The sequence below is a fragment of the Hyaena hyaena genome, unplaced genomic scaffold, assembly GCF_003009895.1.
Source record: "Hyaena hyaena isolate Hyena2069 unplaced genomic scaffold, ASM300989v1 scaffold_20, whole genome shotgun sequence".
Lineage (NCBI taxonomy): Eukaryota > Metazoa > Chordata > Mammalia > Carnivora > Hyaenidae > Hyaena > Hyaena hyaena.
The window spans coordinates 3,765,903-3,781,752 of record NW_024080652.1 but is presented as its reverse complement, the minus strand read 5'-3'; the positions used below and the strand labels follow the sequence as shown (position 1 = coordinate 3,781,752).

Below are 15,850 nucleotides of genomic sequence, written 5' to 3'. Positions count from 1 at the left end.
CCGCCCGCCACTTGCTGGATGGGATGCTGCCTGTCCCATGAATTGATTAGTTAAACCAATCATTTCTTTAAGTTTTATTAAGTTGGAGTTTTGTTATTTAACACCATACATCAAATATAGTCTGGAACCTATATTATAAAATCGAAGATGTATACATATTTATAAACTACACACGAGTGTGTGTATACACGTGTACATGTATGTATATACGTGCATATATGTATAGATAGATTATAGCTAAGCTACAGATACAGGTACTATTTGAAGGTATAGGGAGTGGCCGAGAGCAGAAAGAATCTGGAGGGCGCCTTGAGCACAGTGACATTTGCAAGTTGGTACCTCCGCGCCTGAGGATGGCCTCAAGGTGGATTTCTGAGTGTTCATCATGTTCACATTTGACATAGTTGTCCCATCCCTAGCGGCGCAAGGGGCTGATGGAGGATTTAAAAATCGTTCCTGCCTGTCTGCAGAGTGCACGCCACTTTTATATCGACCCCTATGGTCTTTCTCCTTTTTTTAAGTTTTATTTTATATTTTTAATATAAAGACATTTTTTAATGTCTTTATATTTGAGAGAGAGAAAGAGACAGAGCATGAGCAGGGAAGAGGCAGAGAGAGAGGGAGACACAGGATCCGAAGCAGGCTCCAGGCTCCGAGCTGTCAGCACAGAGCTCGATGTGGGGCTCAAACCCATGAACCATGAGATCATGACCTGAGCCAAAGTCGGATGCTTAACTGATTGAGCTGCCCAGATATCCCCTGACAGTGCCCAATAAAAAGTAAAGCCCCAATACCTTGACCGTCCCTAAGTACCTAAGGTAAGTACCAATTCTGCTTAAAGTCCTTCCTAACGCCCCTCATAGAGACCCCCTCCAGTTCCCCACATTGGGCCCTCCCCCTAATTGCAGCCAGTTGGTAAATCTTACCGCAGGCACCAGTCCAGGCAGTCTTTGGCTGGTGGGCATATACAAGATGATCCCATGGGGCCCGGGTGCTGGTTCGAAGGTGGCGTAAAAGGAAGGAGAAGCCATTTCCCCGAAAGCTCTCGCAAAGGAGAACTGTGAACTGGGTCTGGAAGAATAAATAGAGATCTGCCTGGCAAACTAAGGAGAAAAGGCCTTCCAGGCAGAGAGAACAGCATCTGCGTCGTCACGGGGCACGAGAAAGCCATGCATGTTTGGGGAGTTGGGATTTACTTATTGCATGTGAGTGGTGGGTGAGGCTGGTTTTTTTGTTTTTTTTAATTCTGACTCCATCCTGAAGGCAATGGGAGCCACCAAAGGGTTTTAGGGAGAGAAGCTTCGTCAGACTTGAGTTTTGGAAAGTCACCCTGGTAAGGAAGGTATGTGACTTGGCCAGGCAGAGACAATGGAGACTTTGCTGCCAGACACTGCAGGACACATAGTAGGGGCTCATGTCATACCTGATTGGGGACGGAAGTCATTAGGAGGGAGGAGAAGAATCATGTCAGAAGGTGCCGTTGGGTCCCCGGGGCAGATGGGAGAGGTTGGCCCTGTGGGAGGAGACTGGTGATGTGGTCAGGGCTCCAGAGAAGGGATGAAAAGCATTGGTGTTTGGTGGGGGCGTTATCTCCCTACCTGCTTGCCACTCTGCACCTCCGAAGACCCGGGAGCACAGGAGGTGTTTAATCAGTGCCCATGCAATAGTGCAGGGCACTTCAGGGACAGACAGATGTGCTGTGTGGCTTGCTGTGGGGCTTGGCCCGCCTGAGCACAGCTCCTTGTCTGAGAGTAAGGAAATGCACCCCCTACCATGGAGTGCTACAGGGGGGACAGGAGGGGAGACACATTTCCAGTAATAATGTTGGGCCCAGGCGGCCTTTGTCCCTTCAGTGATCCTTTGCAAGTAGGGAAACTGAGCCTTGAGTGGGAAGCACCTGGGTTCAGGGCACAAAGCTAGGTGGAGGTGGAGGCCGGCCTCTGATCCTGGAGAGGCCTCGTTTAGAGCTTCCAGCTATGGCCAAGCGGGCCCGAGAGGTGGTGCGGGGCCGCCTTCTGAGGAGGGGGCAGAGGGAGCAGCAGCAGAGGGAAGATGAATTGGATTTTGGCCACGAGGGCTTGAGGGGCTGTGGCTCAGGTGCCCGTGAGCAGTCACTGTGGCAGGGGCCGCAAGTTGCATCTGGAGACAAGGGCACAATGACCCTCTCCCAGGAGCAGGGACGGACAGGCTCGGTGACCAGGCCGGGGAGCTGAGACCACACAGCCAGCAGGAGGTGGGCTTGTGCCAAAGGGAGAAGTTGCCAGGGGCCAGGGGCCACGGTTAGGTGGGCACAGGTGGCCTTCCGTCACTGGGTGGGGGCAGGCAGGGCCAGGGGCAGGGGTCCTGGAAGGCCCCGCGGTCGGGAGTCCGAGGCTCATCCCGGGGGCTGCCGCCGCCCCTGGCACCCACTTTGCGTCCTTCCCTGGCAGGCCAGCCTGATCCCTCCAGGGAGTCAGGCCCTCAGTTGCCATAACAACCAGACCCCAGCAGTAAAAATAGTAACTTGTTTCTTATTCAACTCTTTTTGCTTTTAGAGAAAAAGAAAATCCATTTCTAGGCTTGTGTTTCTCTTTGGGGGTCTCCTGTGGGGCCTTGCTGAACACATTGCCAAGAACTGCTGAAGGTCAACGGCAGGCTGGGGCCAGGAGGAGGCCAGGGTCCGGCAGCCTGGGGAGGACTGGTCCCACACCTGTAGCTCCCCTCATCCCCCGGGGCAGCTGCAGTCAACAGCGGATGCCCCAGACCTGCCCTGGACTTCCCGGGAAGAGGGGGCCACTGGGGGGTCAGGCCACTGGGGCCTTTCTCATTTATAAAGACAGAGGGATTTTTGGGAATTGAGGTTGAGGACTAAGGAGGAGGTATGGCTGGCACCTGGGGACAGGTGTGTCCTGGTGAGGCTGACAACAAGGCAGTCCTTTATTGTATGTGTGTGTGTATGTGGGGTCATAACCATGGTGATGGAGGTCAAGGTCAGGGAAGAAGCCAATGCAGGCTCAGAGCTCAGAGCCTGGGAAGCTGGGCTCCAGGACAGCTCTTCTGGCTGTGTGACCTTGGGTGGGTCCCCTGGTCCCTCTCAGCCTCTTTTCACCCTTCACCGAGTGGACAGGAGGCGCTGGTCACTATAGCTATGAGCCTCGCCTGTTCGTAACCATGACTCTCAGTAAGAATATGTTTTCCATGCCAACCAGGACACAAAATGTCTGCAAACAACTGAAACAAAAGTTTCCTGAACGTGACTTATTCCTCCCCCCCCCCCCCAAGGCACTCCAGATGTCTCTTCTGTTTCATTTCCAGTGGCTGCTCACTGCCCACCTGGGGTGACTGCCTGGTCTAGAGCCACACTGCCCCATGGGACTTGCTGCGATGCTGGAAACGGCCCGATACGGCAGCCACTGGTCACATGCAGCTGTTGAGCACTCGATCTGTGGCTCGTGTGAGTGAAGAGCTGCATTTCAAACTGCATTTCGTTGTATTTAATGTAGAATACAATTAATACCAGCTGGTGGCTGGTAGGTCCAGATGAGCAATTTGAAACCTGCAGGTCCAAGGGACCTTCCAGACCTCCTTGAAGGGTGGGCTTGTTACCCTACTGGACCCTCTGGCCCACCAGTCTAGCCCTCGGCCTTCCACTCATGTCTACCTTGACCTCAAGCTCACCTGGCAAAACCCAACTCACATCTTCCCTCACCTTCTTGCTGTTTCTCCTCTGGTCTCTTCCCCCTCCCCCCACACCCTGCAGTACCCACCCTGCAGGGCCGGCCAGGAGCCCAGTGCTCACCTTACACTTCTAATCCATCATCAGAGTCTGGCGGATTTTATCTCATAAACATCCCTAGACCCCTTCTCTGGTCCCCACCTCCAGCCCTGCCTGCCCAGCCACACTCACACCCGCTGTCGCCCAGCCCCGCTGCGCCCTGTAAATGCATTACTTGCCACCCTTTTTGTCCTCACCAACACTGGGTATCTGAGCCCAGCCTGAGCCCAGCGTTTGGAGTGCGGAAATGAATTCCATAGGATGGGATTGTTTTCTGGATGTGTAGCAGGATCTCAAATAAAGCATCATAAAAAGTAGCAGGGAGCTGTGGTTTGGGAACATAAGGGAAGGGAGAGGAGGGGGAGAAGCAGGTGCCTGTCCTTCAGTTTGGGCACCTGTCCTTTCAGGTTGAAGTCTGTTCTGTCTCCAGCAGCCCCTTCCCGTGGGTGGTTCCCCACAGCCCATAACCCGGGCCAAGGTCTCCCAAAGGAGACAACTGGATCTTGTAGATCAGAGGCGGCTGGGCAGATCCTGGGTACAATGGAATCCGGCAACCATGCATGTCCCCCTGTCCTGAAGGGTCGTGAGGGTCCCCAGAGTCACAGTCTCTGGGAGTGGAGGCGTTCCCCAGAGACTGCGGCCATTCCCGGGCCGATCCCGTGGGGCCGTCGGGCCTCGCAGGCGCTCAAAGGCAAGAGGCGCAGGCCGTGGGAGAAGCGCGAGCTACAAGTGAACCCCGGGGCCGGCCACGCCGAGGGGCCTGAGCGGCTGGCGCGCCAGCAGAGTCCGCTCCCTTTCCAGCCCGGCCCCGGCGCCAGCGGGGCTCCGTCTAGCAGGCCGTCACCTCGCTCTGAAAACTACCCGAGGAGGGGGCACCGGGAGAGAGAGAGAGAAGTGGCTGCCATAGGAAGCCCCCATCCTTCCCATGGCTCCTCCTCCGCCTCCGCGAAGGCCAGAGGGGTCGGCCGGGCACGGGGAGGGGGCCGAGGCCTCGGGGACTAAGGCGATTGGCCCGGAGCCCCCCCGCCCCGCCCCCGCCACCATCTGTCAGGGATTCGGCGTCGGCGTCTCGGGCTCCGGCTCGGCTCGGCTCCAGCTCGCGCTCCGCGCGCCCCCCGGGCGGCCCCCGCCCTGCGCCCGCCTACCTGCTGCTCCCGCGCCCCGCGCCTCCTTCCCTCCCTCCCTCCTAGCGCCGGGGCTGGGTGCTGATGGAACCGCCGTGATGTTCGCTCCCCGGCTCCTGGATTTCCAGAAGACGAAGTACGCGAGGTGAGGGCGGGAGCGCGCGGGGCGGGGGGCGCGTGCTGGATGGCGGGGAGGTGGGGCGCTCCGGGAGGGGGCGCCGGGGAGGGGGGCAAGTGGGGAGGGGGGCGTTCGAGGAGGGGGCCCGCGGGGAAGGGGGCGCCCGCGGAGGGGGAGCGCGCAGGGAGGGGGGCGCGCGCGGGGAGAGGGGCGCGCGTGGGGAGGGGGGCGCGCGCGGGGAGGGATGGCCGAGGGTCTCTCCCGTCTCTGCGCCGCCGGGAGAATTGGAGTTGATAAATGGATCTTATGCTCCGCCAGAAGAAACCAGAAACGCGACTTCGTGCTCTTTGTGAGTCTCCGCGCCCAGCTGTGCGCGCCCCGGACCCGGGAGCAGCGCCGCTTCCCCGCGTCTCCTCTCCTGGCGGCGAGTCCCGAGGCGAGTCGCTTCACCTCCCTGAACCTCAATTTCCAGGCCCCCCAAACGGGGATAATGAACGCCCCTATCCCTGGGGACCCCGTGAAGATTAGTGACCAGAGCAGATTAATCGCTCAATTTCTATCCGGTGTTCTTGTTAACGATAAGAGGTGCTTGCACGCACCACCCGTGTTCCTCCGCTACCCCGTGCACTGCCCTTGCACCCCCTCCCCCACGCCGCACAGCCGTATCATCCTGTCAACCCCCTCCTCCACCCCCGCACCACGTCTTTCCCTACCATCCACCAGCCTGACCACCCTCAGCAAGCTGGAGGAATGAATTAAATGCTCTTTTTAGGTGGGGAAACTGAGGCTTAGGACCCAGGAAAAGCTACTTGTACATCTTGGCCTTTTCCCACGGTGAGGTTTGTGGTCACTCCTGAGCCTCAGTTTCTCCTAAAATGATGAGGACAGGTACTCCCACCAGAGTGCTGAGTGGCAGCCAAGGTCCTATTGCACTAAGTACACATTAAACGGGCAGGTTCGTAATTACTAAGTTTCTCTAAGATTCTGTGGGGTCCACTCGCCTTAAAGGTGGCATGGAAACCCGTTTTCACAGCTGCCCTCAGCCCCTGGGGGTCTTGAGGAAGGACTGGCCATTCTGAGATCCCAGCCAGGGCTTTTGCCTCCCGCCTGGGCACCCAGAGGGTGCCCGGCTGACTTTTTGCCCTCCCCCTCAGGTGTCCTGCTTCCGTGTGGAGGGGAAGGTGGTCAATTGGAGACGGGCTGGCATCAATTTTGATGCCCACATCTCAGTGGCTCGTTGTCTCCTGGCACTTGCTGAGGGTCCTTGTCCCTACGAGGTGTGTACAGATTCTGGTCAAACAGCAGAGTGTGATCAGAGATGTCCAGGCTGAGCATGGCATTGGAGGTGGCAGAACTAGGGTTTTTCCCGCTCCGATTCACCCTCCATTTCCTGGGGGGAAGGGTGTTGTCCATGTCTCCTTCATAATGTTTGAGGGGGGTCTCACTGGGAAAGTGGATGCATGGGGGAGTTCCTGTGGTTTTTCTTTTGGCTTGAAGGTGGGGGGGACTGGCTGCTCAGATCCATGGGGTCTTCTCTGATATGGATGCTGGGACTCTCAAAGGCTTGTTCTCGAGGGTCCCGTGTGCTATGGTGAGGTCTGAGTTGGTGGAGGGTTCCTTGCAAGGGAAGGGGGAAGCCTAGGACGTGAGGCCACAGATGCAAACATGCAGGGAAGGAGCTGTGAAGCGCGTGCCGTGGGCCTTCACCTGTCTTGCACCTGCTGTGTGGTCTTGGGTAGGTGTCTGAACCTCTCTGGATCCCAGTTCGTTGATTTATTTGTGAGAGGACAGGAAGCTTGGTCCGAGTGATCTTTAGATTTGTACACTGGTGCTGCCCTCTCTAACTGGGATAGAGCTCTTCAGCTGGGTCTGGGCTGGACCATGAGCTTTTCTCCTTTCATGCTTGGACAGATGCCATTTCTACGGGTGATGAGTCCAGTGAGGAAGTGAAGCACATTGATTAGAACTATTTCTGTTCTCTTCCTCATTTCATGGCTTTACTGTGGTGCAGCCTACAAGTTAGATCCTTAATAAAGGCTTCTTGATTGAGCGAATTTCATTATGGGACCCAGTGCCGTTCAGTAGAAATGTGATACAGGCCACATACGTCGTTCTGTATTTTTCAGTAGCTATTCCATTGAACGTGTGGCTGATTTTCTATCTCATTGTTGTAGGAAGGTAAAAAGTGAAATTAATTTTAAGAATATATTGTCATGAATCCTTGATATGCAAAGTGTTATCATTTCAACATATAATCAATATAAGTGAATTATTCATGAGACATTGCACTGCAAGTCTTTGACATCTGTTTGTGTCTTTTACACTTCTGACCCATCTCACTTTGTTTTTTTTTTTTTTAATATTTTATTTATTTCTGAGAGAGAGAGAGACAGCATGAGCAGGGGAGGGTCAGAGAGAGAGGGAGACACAGAATCGGAAGCAGGCTCCAGGCTCTGAGCTAGCTATCAGCACAGAGCTTGACTTGGGGCTCGAACCCACAAACCGTGAGATTATGACCTGAGCTGAAGTCAGACGCTCAACCGACCTAGCCACCCAGGCGCCCCAAGATCCATGTCACTTTGGACGAGCTTATTTCAAGTACTCAATAGCCACATGGCCTGGTGGCTGCCATCTTAAATAGCACAGGAATATCTTCCAGGGTGAGAAATGGGTGTTTGTGTTAGTAGGTTTGGGCTGTTGTAACAAAGTATCATAAACTAGGTGGCTTATAAACAATAGAAAATTATTTCTTATAGTTCTGGAAGCTCAAGGTTCGGGATCAGGTGCCCACATGGTTGGGTTCTGGTGAGGTCCATCTTGTGGGTTATAGACTACAGACTTCTCGTATTTTTATGTAATAGAAAGAGAAGGAGGTAGCTCTCTGGTCTCTTCTTATAAAACTCTAATCTCATTCAGAAGGGCTTCTACCCTCTTGACCTGATTATGCCCAGATGCCATCACACTGGAAATTTAGTGGAAATTTACATCACACTGTAGATTTCAGCCTACACATTTTGTTGGAGTGGGGGGACACAAACAATCAGCCCGTAACAGTGTCCCTGGTTACATGCTGTGTGACACCATAAAATATGCTTTCCTTCCCTGAGCCTTTTGTTTTTCAGTGAATGGTTGGACCAGATGGTCTTTAAATTTCTAACCTGGAATCCTTAAATGCTTTAGCTAGATCAAGAAATATATTTATCATAAAGCTATAGGAATTAGAGACTGTGTCGTATTGATGCAAGGCTAGGGACATTGACCAATGGAACATAATAGCTTGGAAGCTGATTGATGCATATAAAAACATTTTATTTTTTTGAGAGCGAGAGCAAGCAAGCATGTGCTTGAGCAGGGGAGGGACAGAAGGAAAGGGAGAGAAAGAATCCTAAGCTCTCTCTTTGATTTTTGAGAAATCTGGTGTTGCCGATCACCTGGGGCAAGGACAGTCTGTGGAATAAATGGTACTGAAACAATGAAACCAGAGCCCTAGCTCACACCATACAGAAAAAAGCATTTCTGGATGGATTAAACATTTATAAGTGAAATTAAAGAAAAAAACACTTGTAAAAAAACCCTTGAAAACTTTTAGAAAACAGAAAAGAACATCTTTTAGATATCAGCGTAGGTAAAGATTTCTGACGGCATGGAAAGTTAAAACCGTTAACGAGAAGATGGATAAATGAGACTATGTTAAAAATGATGAGTTCCTATTCATCAAATAAAAAAAATGCCACGAAGAAAATAGAAGACAAACTTGAAGGACATATTTGCAGCACATTTAACCACTCCGTTCATTAATATCCAGGATGTATAAAGACCCACCTACCATAAGAGAAGGACAGATAAGAGAATAGAAAATGTGAAAATGCATATCGTCTTGCAGATGAACACAGAGACGAGAGAACACAAATGAGCTGAAAGCTACCCGTTTTCCCTGGGCGTCTACCCTGGAGAAAGTGGTGCACACGTGCATCAGAGGGAACGGATGAGAATCTTAGCAGCGTTGTTCGTGATAAGCAGGACACCCCAAGCATCCTTGGTGGAATGGTGTGTACTCACGTGCTGGAATGATTTCCCGCTGTGAGAGTGACCTCTGCTTTCAGGCACCAGTATGATACGATAAATCTCCTAGGTGTGGAGAGTGACAGCAAAACACCAAGTGCGAATGCAATCACTTAATGCTCAAAAACAGGCAAACCAGCTGCGTTGTTCAGGAGTGCAGAGGAGGGTGTGTGGAAAGCCAGAAAATGACTAGTGCAAACTCAGCTTCCTGGCTCCTTCTAAGGGAGGTGGGGTGGGTGGGTACACAGGGTGCTTCTGGGTCCTGGCAGTGTTCTAATTCTTGACTTGGGCAGAAAAACAAGCTGGGTTCTATGTGACCTATAAGATAGCTCCCCTTCCCATGGGGGGACTTGCCCATGTGGCCATGCCTTACTGCAGGGGAGGCTAGGAAGTGCAGTCCAGCTACCTGTGTCCATTGCTGCCTCCCCGGGGCTCGGAACAGCACCTGGCATCTGAGTGGGTACCAGTCAAATCTGTTGAATGAAGAGTGGCTGTGTGGCTCTGGACAAGCGAATTAACCTCTGAAGACATTGGTCTACTCTCTTACTTTAATCTGACATTGAAAGGGGGTCATTATAAAGCAACATTACGGTTATAAATGTAGTGTGTGCTCCTTGAAGAACATTTTTTAGATCTTGGGAAGTAGGTATAAACATGAAAGCAATCAGGGCGCCTGGGTGGCTCAGTCCATTAAGCCTACGACTTCTGTCTAGGTCATGATCTCATGGCTTGTGATCAAGCCCCACATTGGGCTTTGCACTGATGGTGTCGAGCCTGCTTGGGATTCTCTTTCTCCCTCTCTCTTTATCTCTCTGCAAGTAAATAAATAAACATTAAAAAAATGAAAGCAACAGTCACCCTTCATCCTGCCATCTTGAGATCATTACTGTGAAATGTGTTTTTATTTTCTTCCAGTCTTTTTTCTGCAGATACCCTATAGCTAGCATTGTACCCTCATTTTAAAAGTGGGACCTTCTGCAATGCTGTGTCCCTTGCCTTTAACAATTACTCGTGAGCTCGCTTTACCGTGTGCCTGACACTCCATCCATCATTGCACCCTGCTTTATTTTATTTCTCACTTCCGGTTGCTTAGATGGCTTCTTGGAATCCACTTCTGTAAGTAACACTGATGGGGACGTCTGTGCAGCAAGGTCCCAGCGCTCAGAGGACGTCTCTGATTCATCGTTAGACCTGGGCACTGGCCACATGCTGTGGGTCCTGAGTTCCAGGTGATGCTTGCTGGCATGACCAGGTCTCAGGATGCCCCCGGGAATGGCCCCCGTAATGCAGTCCTCGCCATGGATCTTGAAGTTGCTCCCAAGGGCACACAAAGGTCAGGGCCCAGCTCTTCCCACAGCGGTGCCCTTGGGGAGAGGCAAGAGCTGGAAGTTTGTATTCTGATTCTGCTCATCTCTTTGTTGGGTTTTCTGGAGCAGGCTGCTTACTCATTAAGCCTTGCTAGCCTTCTTGTACATGAGGCTCACGTGGGGCTGGGGAGGCGTACGGTGACCCTGCTAGGCTCTCTGCAGGCTCAGGGACTACGCACCGTCCCAGTGAGGCCTTTTAGGACCATTCCCATTCCTGCCGAGAAATTCTGAAGGTTCTAGGTTTCACGAACAACTTGTTTGGTTGCTCTTAAGGTGATCCAGGTATGTACGAGAAGCATCTGGTACAGGTATACAGTTGGCGCTCCAAAGTGGTGGTTATTCGTGTAAGTGATTGTTATTATTTACAACCTCTTTCCGGGGAGGGTTTGAAGCACTCTCTAAGAAACAAGCTTCTCCAGACCCAGGGGACTGCCCCAGAGAGGCAGGAAGTCCAGGAGCATCTGAGTTCAGGTATAGCTGGATCCAGGGTCTCAAAGGGGATCTCCGCTGTCTCTCTTTGTCTCTGGGCTTCGTTTCTTCTGGTGGCTGTGTGTTCTGGACTGCTAACAGCCCTTGTGGACAGGGAGCTTCTTTTTCCCGGCAGGAACACCGCTGTCCTGGAGTCGAGTCTCTGTGCCCTGACTTGGACTGCATGCATACCCTTGAACCTGTCACTGGGCGTCAGGGGAAAGGCTGTGCCAGTCTGGATCCTTTGGAGGATGGAGTTTGGGAGTGAGGCATGGCTAGGGTGGTGGCAGGGTGTGGTTCCACTTGAGCCCGATGGAATGAGGTGCGGAATGTGGCCAAAAACGAAAGTGAGTGTCATTTTATACACGATGCTGGATGGGACAGGAGACACCTCGGGGACCTTGCGGCTTTGGGGTGGGTCCTTCGGGGCAAACGGGTTCTGCAGAAGGCTGGAAGCGGGAAGAGTGCCAGCGAGGGCTGGAGGGGGAGTGCAGGAATGCGGGGAAGAGTCTGAGGCTAGACTCGGACCCTCTGGAGTGGAGGCTGTGGGGTCAGGCCCCCAAGAGTCCGGGTGTGCCCAGCTGCTGGCCTTTGTCCCGTGGGCTCCGGGGTGCCATTGAGGCTTTTATGCTGAGTAGCAAGGTTTTGGTCCCAGGAAGCCACCACTTCAAAGGCTACCACCGCAGTGAGCAAGGTAGGGGGCTTCCTGGGACCCCCAGGGGCTGGGGAGCCACAGGAGGGGGGCCTGCCTGTTTCATCTCCTGACGGTGGGATTGGACGGTTACTTGTCAATATGTCCCATTACCCCAAAGCCTTCAGTGTGTGTGTATGTAGTACTAGTCAATGCCATTTAAGAACAGAGACTGTGGGGCGCCTGGGTGGCTCAGTCGGTTGGGCGTCCGACTTCTGCTCAGGTTGTGATCTCTTGCAGTTCTTGAGTTTGAGCCCCACATCGGGCTCTGTGCTGACACCCCAGGGCCTGGAGCTTCAGATTCTGTGTCTCCCTCTCTGCTCCTCCCCTGCTTACACTCTGTCTCTCTCTCAAAAAAACATTAAATAAACATTAAACTAACATGAAAAATAAATAAACATTAAAAAAAAAGAATAGAGACTGAGCCTTAAAAAGAAAGGGGGCGCCTGGGTGGCTCAGTTCGTTAAGCCTTGGACACTTGATTTCAGCTCAGGTCATGATCGTGTCGTTTGTGAGTTTGAGCCCCACAGCAGGCTCTGCGCTGATGGGTGTGGAGCCTGTTTGGGATTCCCCTCCCTCTCTGCCCCTCCCGCCGCAGTCTCTCAAACAAAGAAACAATATAAAGGGAAGGAAACTGATAGATGCTGCACCAGGCACGAACCGGATGAAGACAGTATGCGAATAGGCTGATGGACAAAAGGACAGATGTGTGATTCTACCTCTGTGGGGTCCTCAGAGTTGTCGAGTCACAAGAGACAGAGCAGGCGGTGGAGCCAGGCGCTGGGGCTGGTGGGGGTCCGAGGGTAATGGGGGCAGACTCTCAGAGTGGGAAGATGGAAGGGTCACAGTTGGCACAGCCGTGTGAGTGTGCTCAGTGCCCCTGAACTGGACACCAAAAAGTGGTTGGAACAGTAAAGTCTGTGTTGCAAGTATTTTACCACAATTTAAAAAATGGCTGAAAAAATAAAGCCTAGCTGAAAACAGAAACAGAGAAGCAGGTCATCTATTAAATGCGAAAGCAAAGAGAAGGAAAAGGGACGTTAGCGTCGAGGCAGTATTATCTCACATGAGTCTGTATGTAGATTTTACCAACTGCCCCATCACTGCTCCAGCTGCCAGGGTCTGGTTTGGGGTGCCCTGCGTTGTTTCCTTAGCCTCCTCAAGTCCAGAATTCATCTGTCTTCTTCTATCAGGCACCCATGTTTTTCTTTTTCTTTTTTTTTTTTTTTTTTACAAATAGTTTATTGTCAAGTTGGTTTCCATATAACACCCAGTGGTCATCCCCACACGAGGCACCCATGTTTTTGAGGTGTCCAGGCCAGTTCTGCAGGCTGCCTCATGTGGGGTCCCTGGGCTCGGTTTGGGGGTCTCACAGTTAGATTGAGGCTCTGTGTTTGTTTTTAAAAAATTTTTTTTAATGTTTTTTATTTTATTTCTAAGAGAGAGAGAGAGACAGTGTGAACAGGGGAGGGTCAGAGAGAGGGAGTCACAGACTGAAACAGGCTCCAGGCTCTGAGCTGGCAGTCAGCAAAGAGCCCGACGCAGGCCCGAACCCACAAACTGCGAGATCATGACCTAAGCAAAAGTCGGACACTTGACCGACTAAGCCACCCAGGCGCCCCTGTTTTTTAAAATATTTTTAATGTTTGTTCATTTTTGACAGAGAGAGACAGAGAGTAGGTAGGGGAGGGGCAGAGAGAGAGGGAGACACAGAATCTGAAGCAGCTCTAGGCTCTGAGCTGTCAGCACAGAGCCCGACACGGGGCTTAAACTCACGAACCACGAGATCAAGACCTGAGTCAAAGTCGGACGCTTAACTGATTGAGCTGCCCAGGCACACACCCCCCGCCTTATGGTAGGAGCAGTGCTGCTCCTTCTAGGCACCTTATAACTGACATGTCAGTCTGTCCTTGACGTGATGTTGTTCGTGATCGCTTGCTCATGGTGGTAATCTTCCTGGTGTTCTCTCTGTAAGAGTATATGTGTGTTAGCGTTTGTGGGGAGGGAGTGTTTTGAGAGCATATACATATTCCAGTCCTCACATTAGGAAAGCGGTCTTTTTTTTTTTTTTTAATGTTTTATTTATTTCTGAGAGAGCAGAAGAGACAGCGTGAGCAGGCGAGGGTCAGAGAGAGAGGGAGACACAGAAACTGAAACAGGCTCCAGGCTCGAAGCTGGCAGTCAGCACAGAGCCCGACGAGGGGCTCGAACCCACGAATCATGAGATCCTGACCTGAGCCGAAGTCGGACGCTTAACCGACTGAACCATCCAGGTGCCCCTTTCTTTATTTTTTTTTAATGTTTTATTTATTTGGAAAACTGTCTTTCATAAAAGTAAGGAGAATAGTGTAATGAACCCCAGTCACCCTGCAGCTTGACCTCAGCGATTACTAACATTTTGCCACATTTGCTTCATCCCTGTTTATTCTCTGTCTTGATGTATTTGGGGACAGATCCCTCAGTAGTATGGGTGGTATGACTTGAGTGCGCATCCCTTCCTGGTGAGGACAGTTCCTTCCCCAACCACTAGACCCTTCCCACCCCCCCACCCCCACCTGTCCGCATTGGCAGTAAGTCTTAGAGCTATTGAGCCCTTGAATTGTATGTTTTATTTAGTTCTTTTATTTTTTTTTAATATTTTTTATTTATTTCTAGGAGAGAGAGAGAGAGACAGCGTGAGCAGAGGAGGGTCAGAGAGAGAGGGAGTCACAGACTCTGAAATAGGCTCCAGGCTCTGAGCTGGCAGTCAGCACAGAGCCCGACACGGGGCTCAAACCCACGAACCATGAGATCATGACCTAAGTGAAAGTCGGACGCTCAACCGACTAAGCCACCCAGGCGCCCCTGTTTTATTTAGTTCTTAAAAACATTTCGTAATGTTTTCATTTTTGAGAGAGAGAGCACGAGTGGGAGCGGGGGAGGGATAGGGAAACAGAAGATCCGAGGTGACAGCACAGAGCCTGACGCAGGGCTCGAACTCACATACCATGAGATTATGACCTGAAGTGAAGTTGGATGCTTAACGGGTTGAGCCACCCAGGCGCCCCTATTTCGTTTTAGAGAAAGAACATTTACTGAGTTACATGTTGCTATTGGTTGCCCTGTTAGATAGATAGCACAGCTGTAGAGACTATGTTCGATTCAGGACCCACATTCCAGGCAGGAAAGGCAAGAAACTTCTCATTGCATTCTCCAGGGGCCACTGAGGTCCTGCTTCCGGTGATGCAGAGATTGACCTTGGGGCCCTTCAGTTGCTCAGCAACCTGTCATCACCCGTCTTCGCTTCCATCGATTACTGTTGTCTGAGTGAATGATTTCATCAGGTTTTGGGATGGTCAGAATTCCCTCTTTTTTTTTTTTTTTTACAAATAGTTTATTGTCAAATTAGTTTCTACATAACACTCAGTGCTCATCCCCACAAGTGCCCTCCTCCATGCCCATCCCCCCCTCCCCCCCACATCCATCAGACCTCAGTTTTTGTCAGCATTCAAGAGTCTCTCATGGTTTGCCTCTCTCCCTTTCCCCCACCATTTCCGCCCTTCTTCTCCCCCTTGTTCCTCCATCAAGTTCCTCCTAATCCTCCTATACGTGCACACATATGATATTTGTCCTTCTCTGCCTGACTTATTTCGCTCAGCATAACACCCTCAAGGTCCATCCATGTAGCTACACATGGCCAGATTTCATTGTTTCTCATTGCCATGTAGTATTCCATGGTATAGATAAACCACATCTTCTTGATCCATTCATCTGTTGATGGACACTTAGGCTCTTTCCATGTTTTAGCTATTGTGGAGAGTGCTGCTATGAACATTGGGGTACATGTGCTCCTATGCATCAGCATTTCTGTACCCCTTGGCAGAATTCCCTCTTAATGAAGAAGAGAGACCCGCGCCCCCAACCTCTCTGCACTTAACACACCAAAGTAGTGGGATCTTTGTTATTATCCGACATTAAGTCAGTATTCATTTCTTTCCAAGAAAGGCTTCATGAGGAAGGAATCGAGGAGTCTGTTTGTAGCATAGACGTCCTTAGAATGTGTGGATGATGTTCCGGGCTCTGTGGACCCTGTGGGTGGTGTGCTCTGTGTGTGTGTGTGTGTGTGTGCACGCGTGCGCGTGCACGCACACGCATGTGGATTTTGCCCCAGGAAGCTGTGGCTCTCCCAGCAGGCAGCCACTTTGCACAGGAATGGGTGCCCGAATCCTGCTCGTAGGGGACGGAGTTGGGTCGGAATCTGGCTTCTCCACTCCGCTGTGGAGTGTC

The 15,850-nt window shown here is 51.7% G+C and overlaps 1 protein-coding gene across 1 annotated transcript in view; it reads left to right on the top strand.

Annotated features, from left to right (window-relative positions):
* The first annotated feature begins 4,966 nt into the window (after window positions 1-4,966).
* The window catches only part of RADIL (Rap associating with DIL domain), a 132,529-nt gene continuing 121,645 nt past the window's right edge, over window positions 4,967-15,850 (top strand). The window contains exon 1 of the mRNA XM_039226156.1: window positions 4,967-5,023. Coding sequence (XP_039082087.1) covers window positions 4,977-5,023 — 47 coding nt within the window. The 5' untranslated portion in view covers window positions 4,967-4,976. The remainder of the gene's footprint in view (window positions 5,024-15,850) is intronic.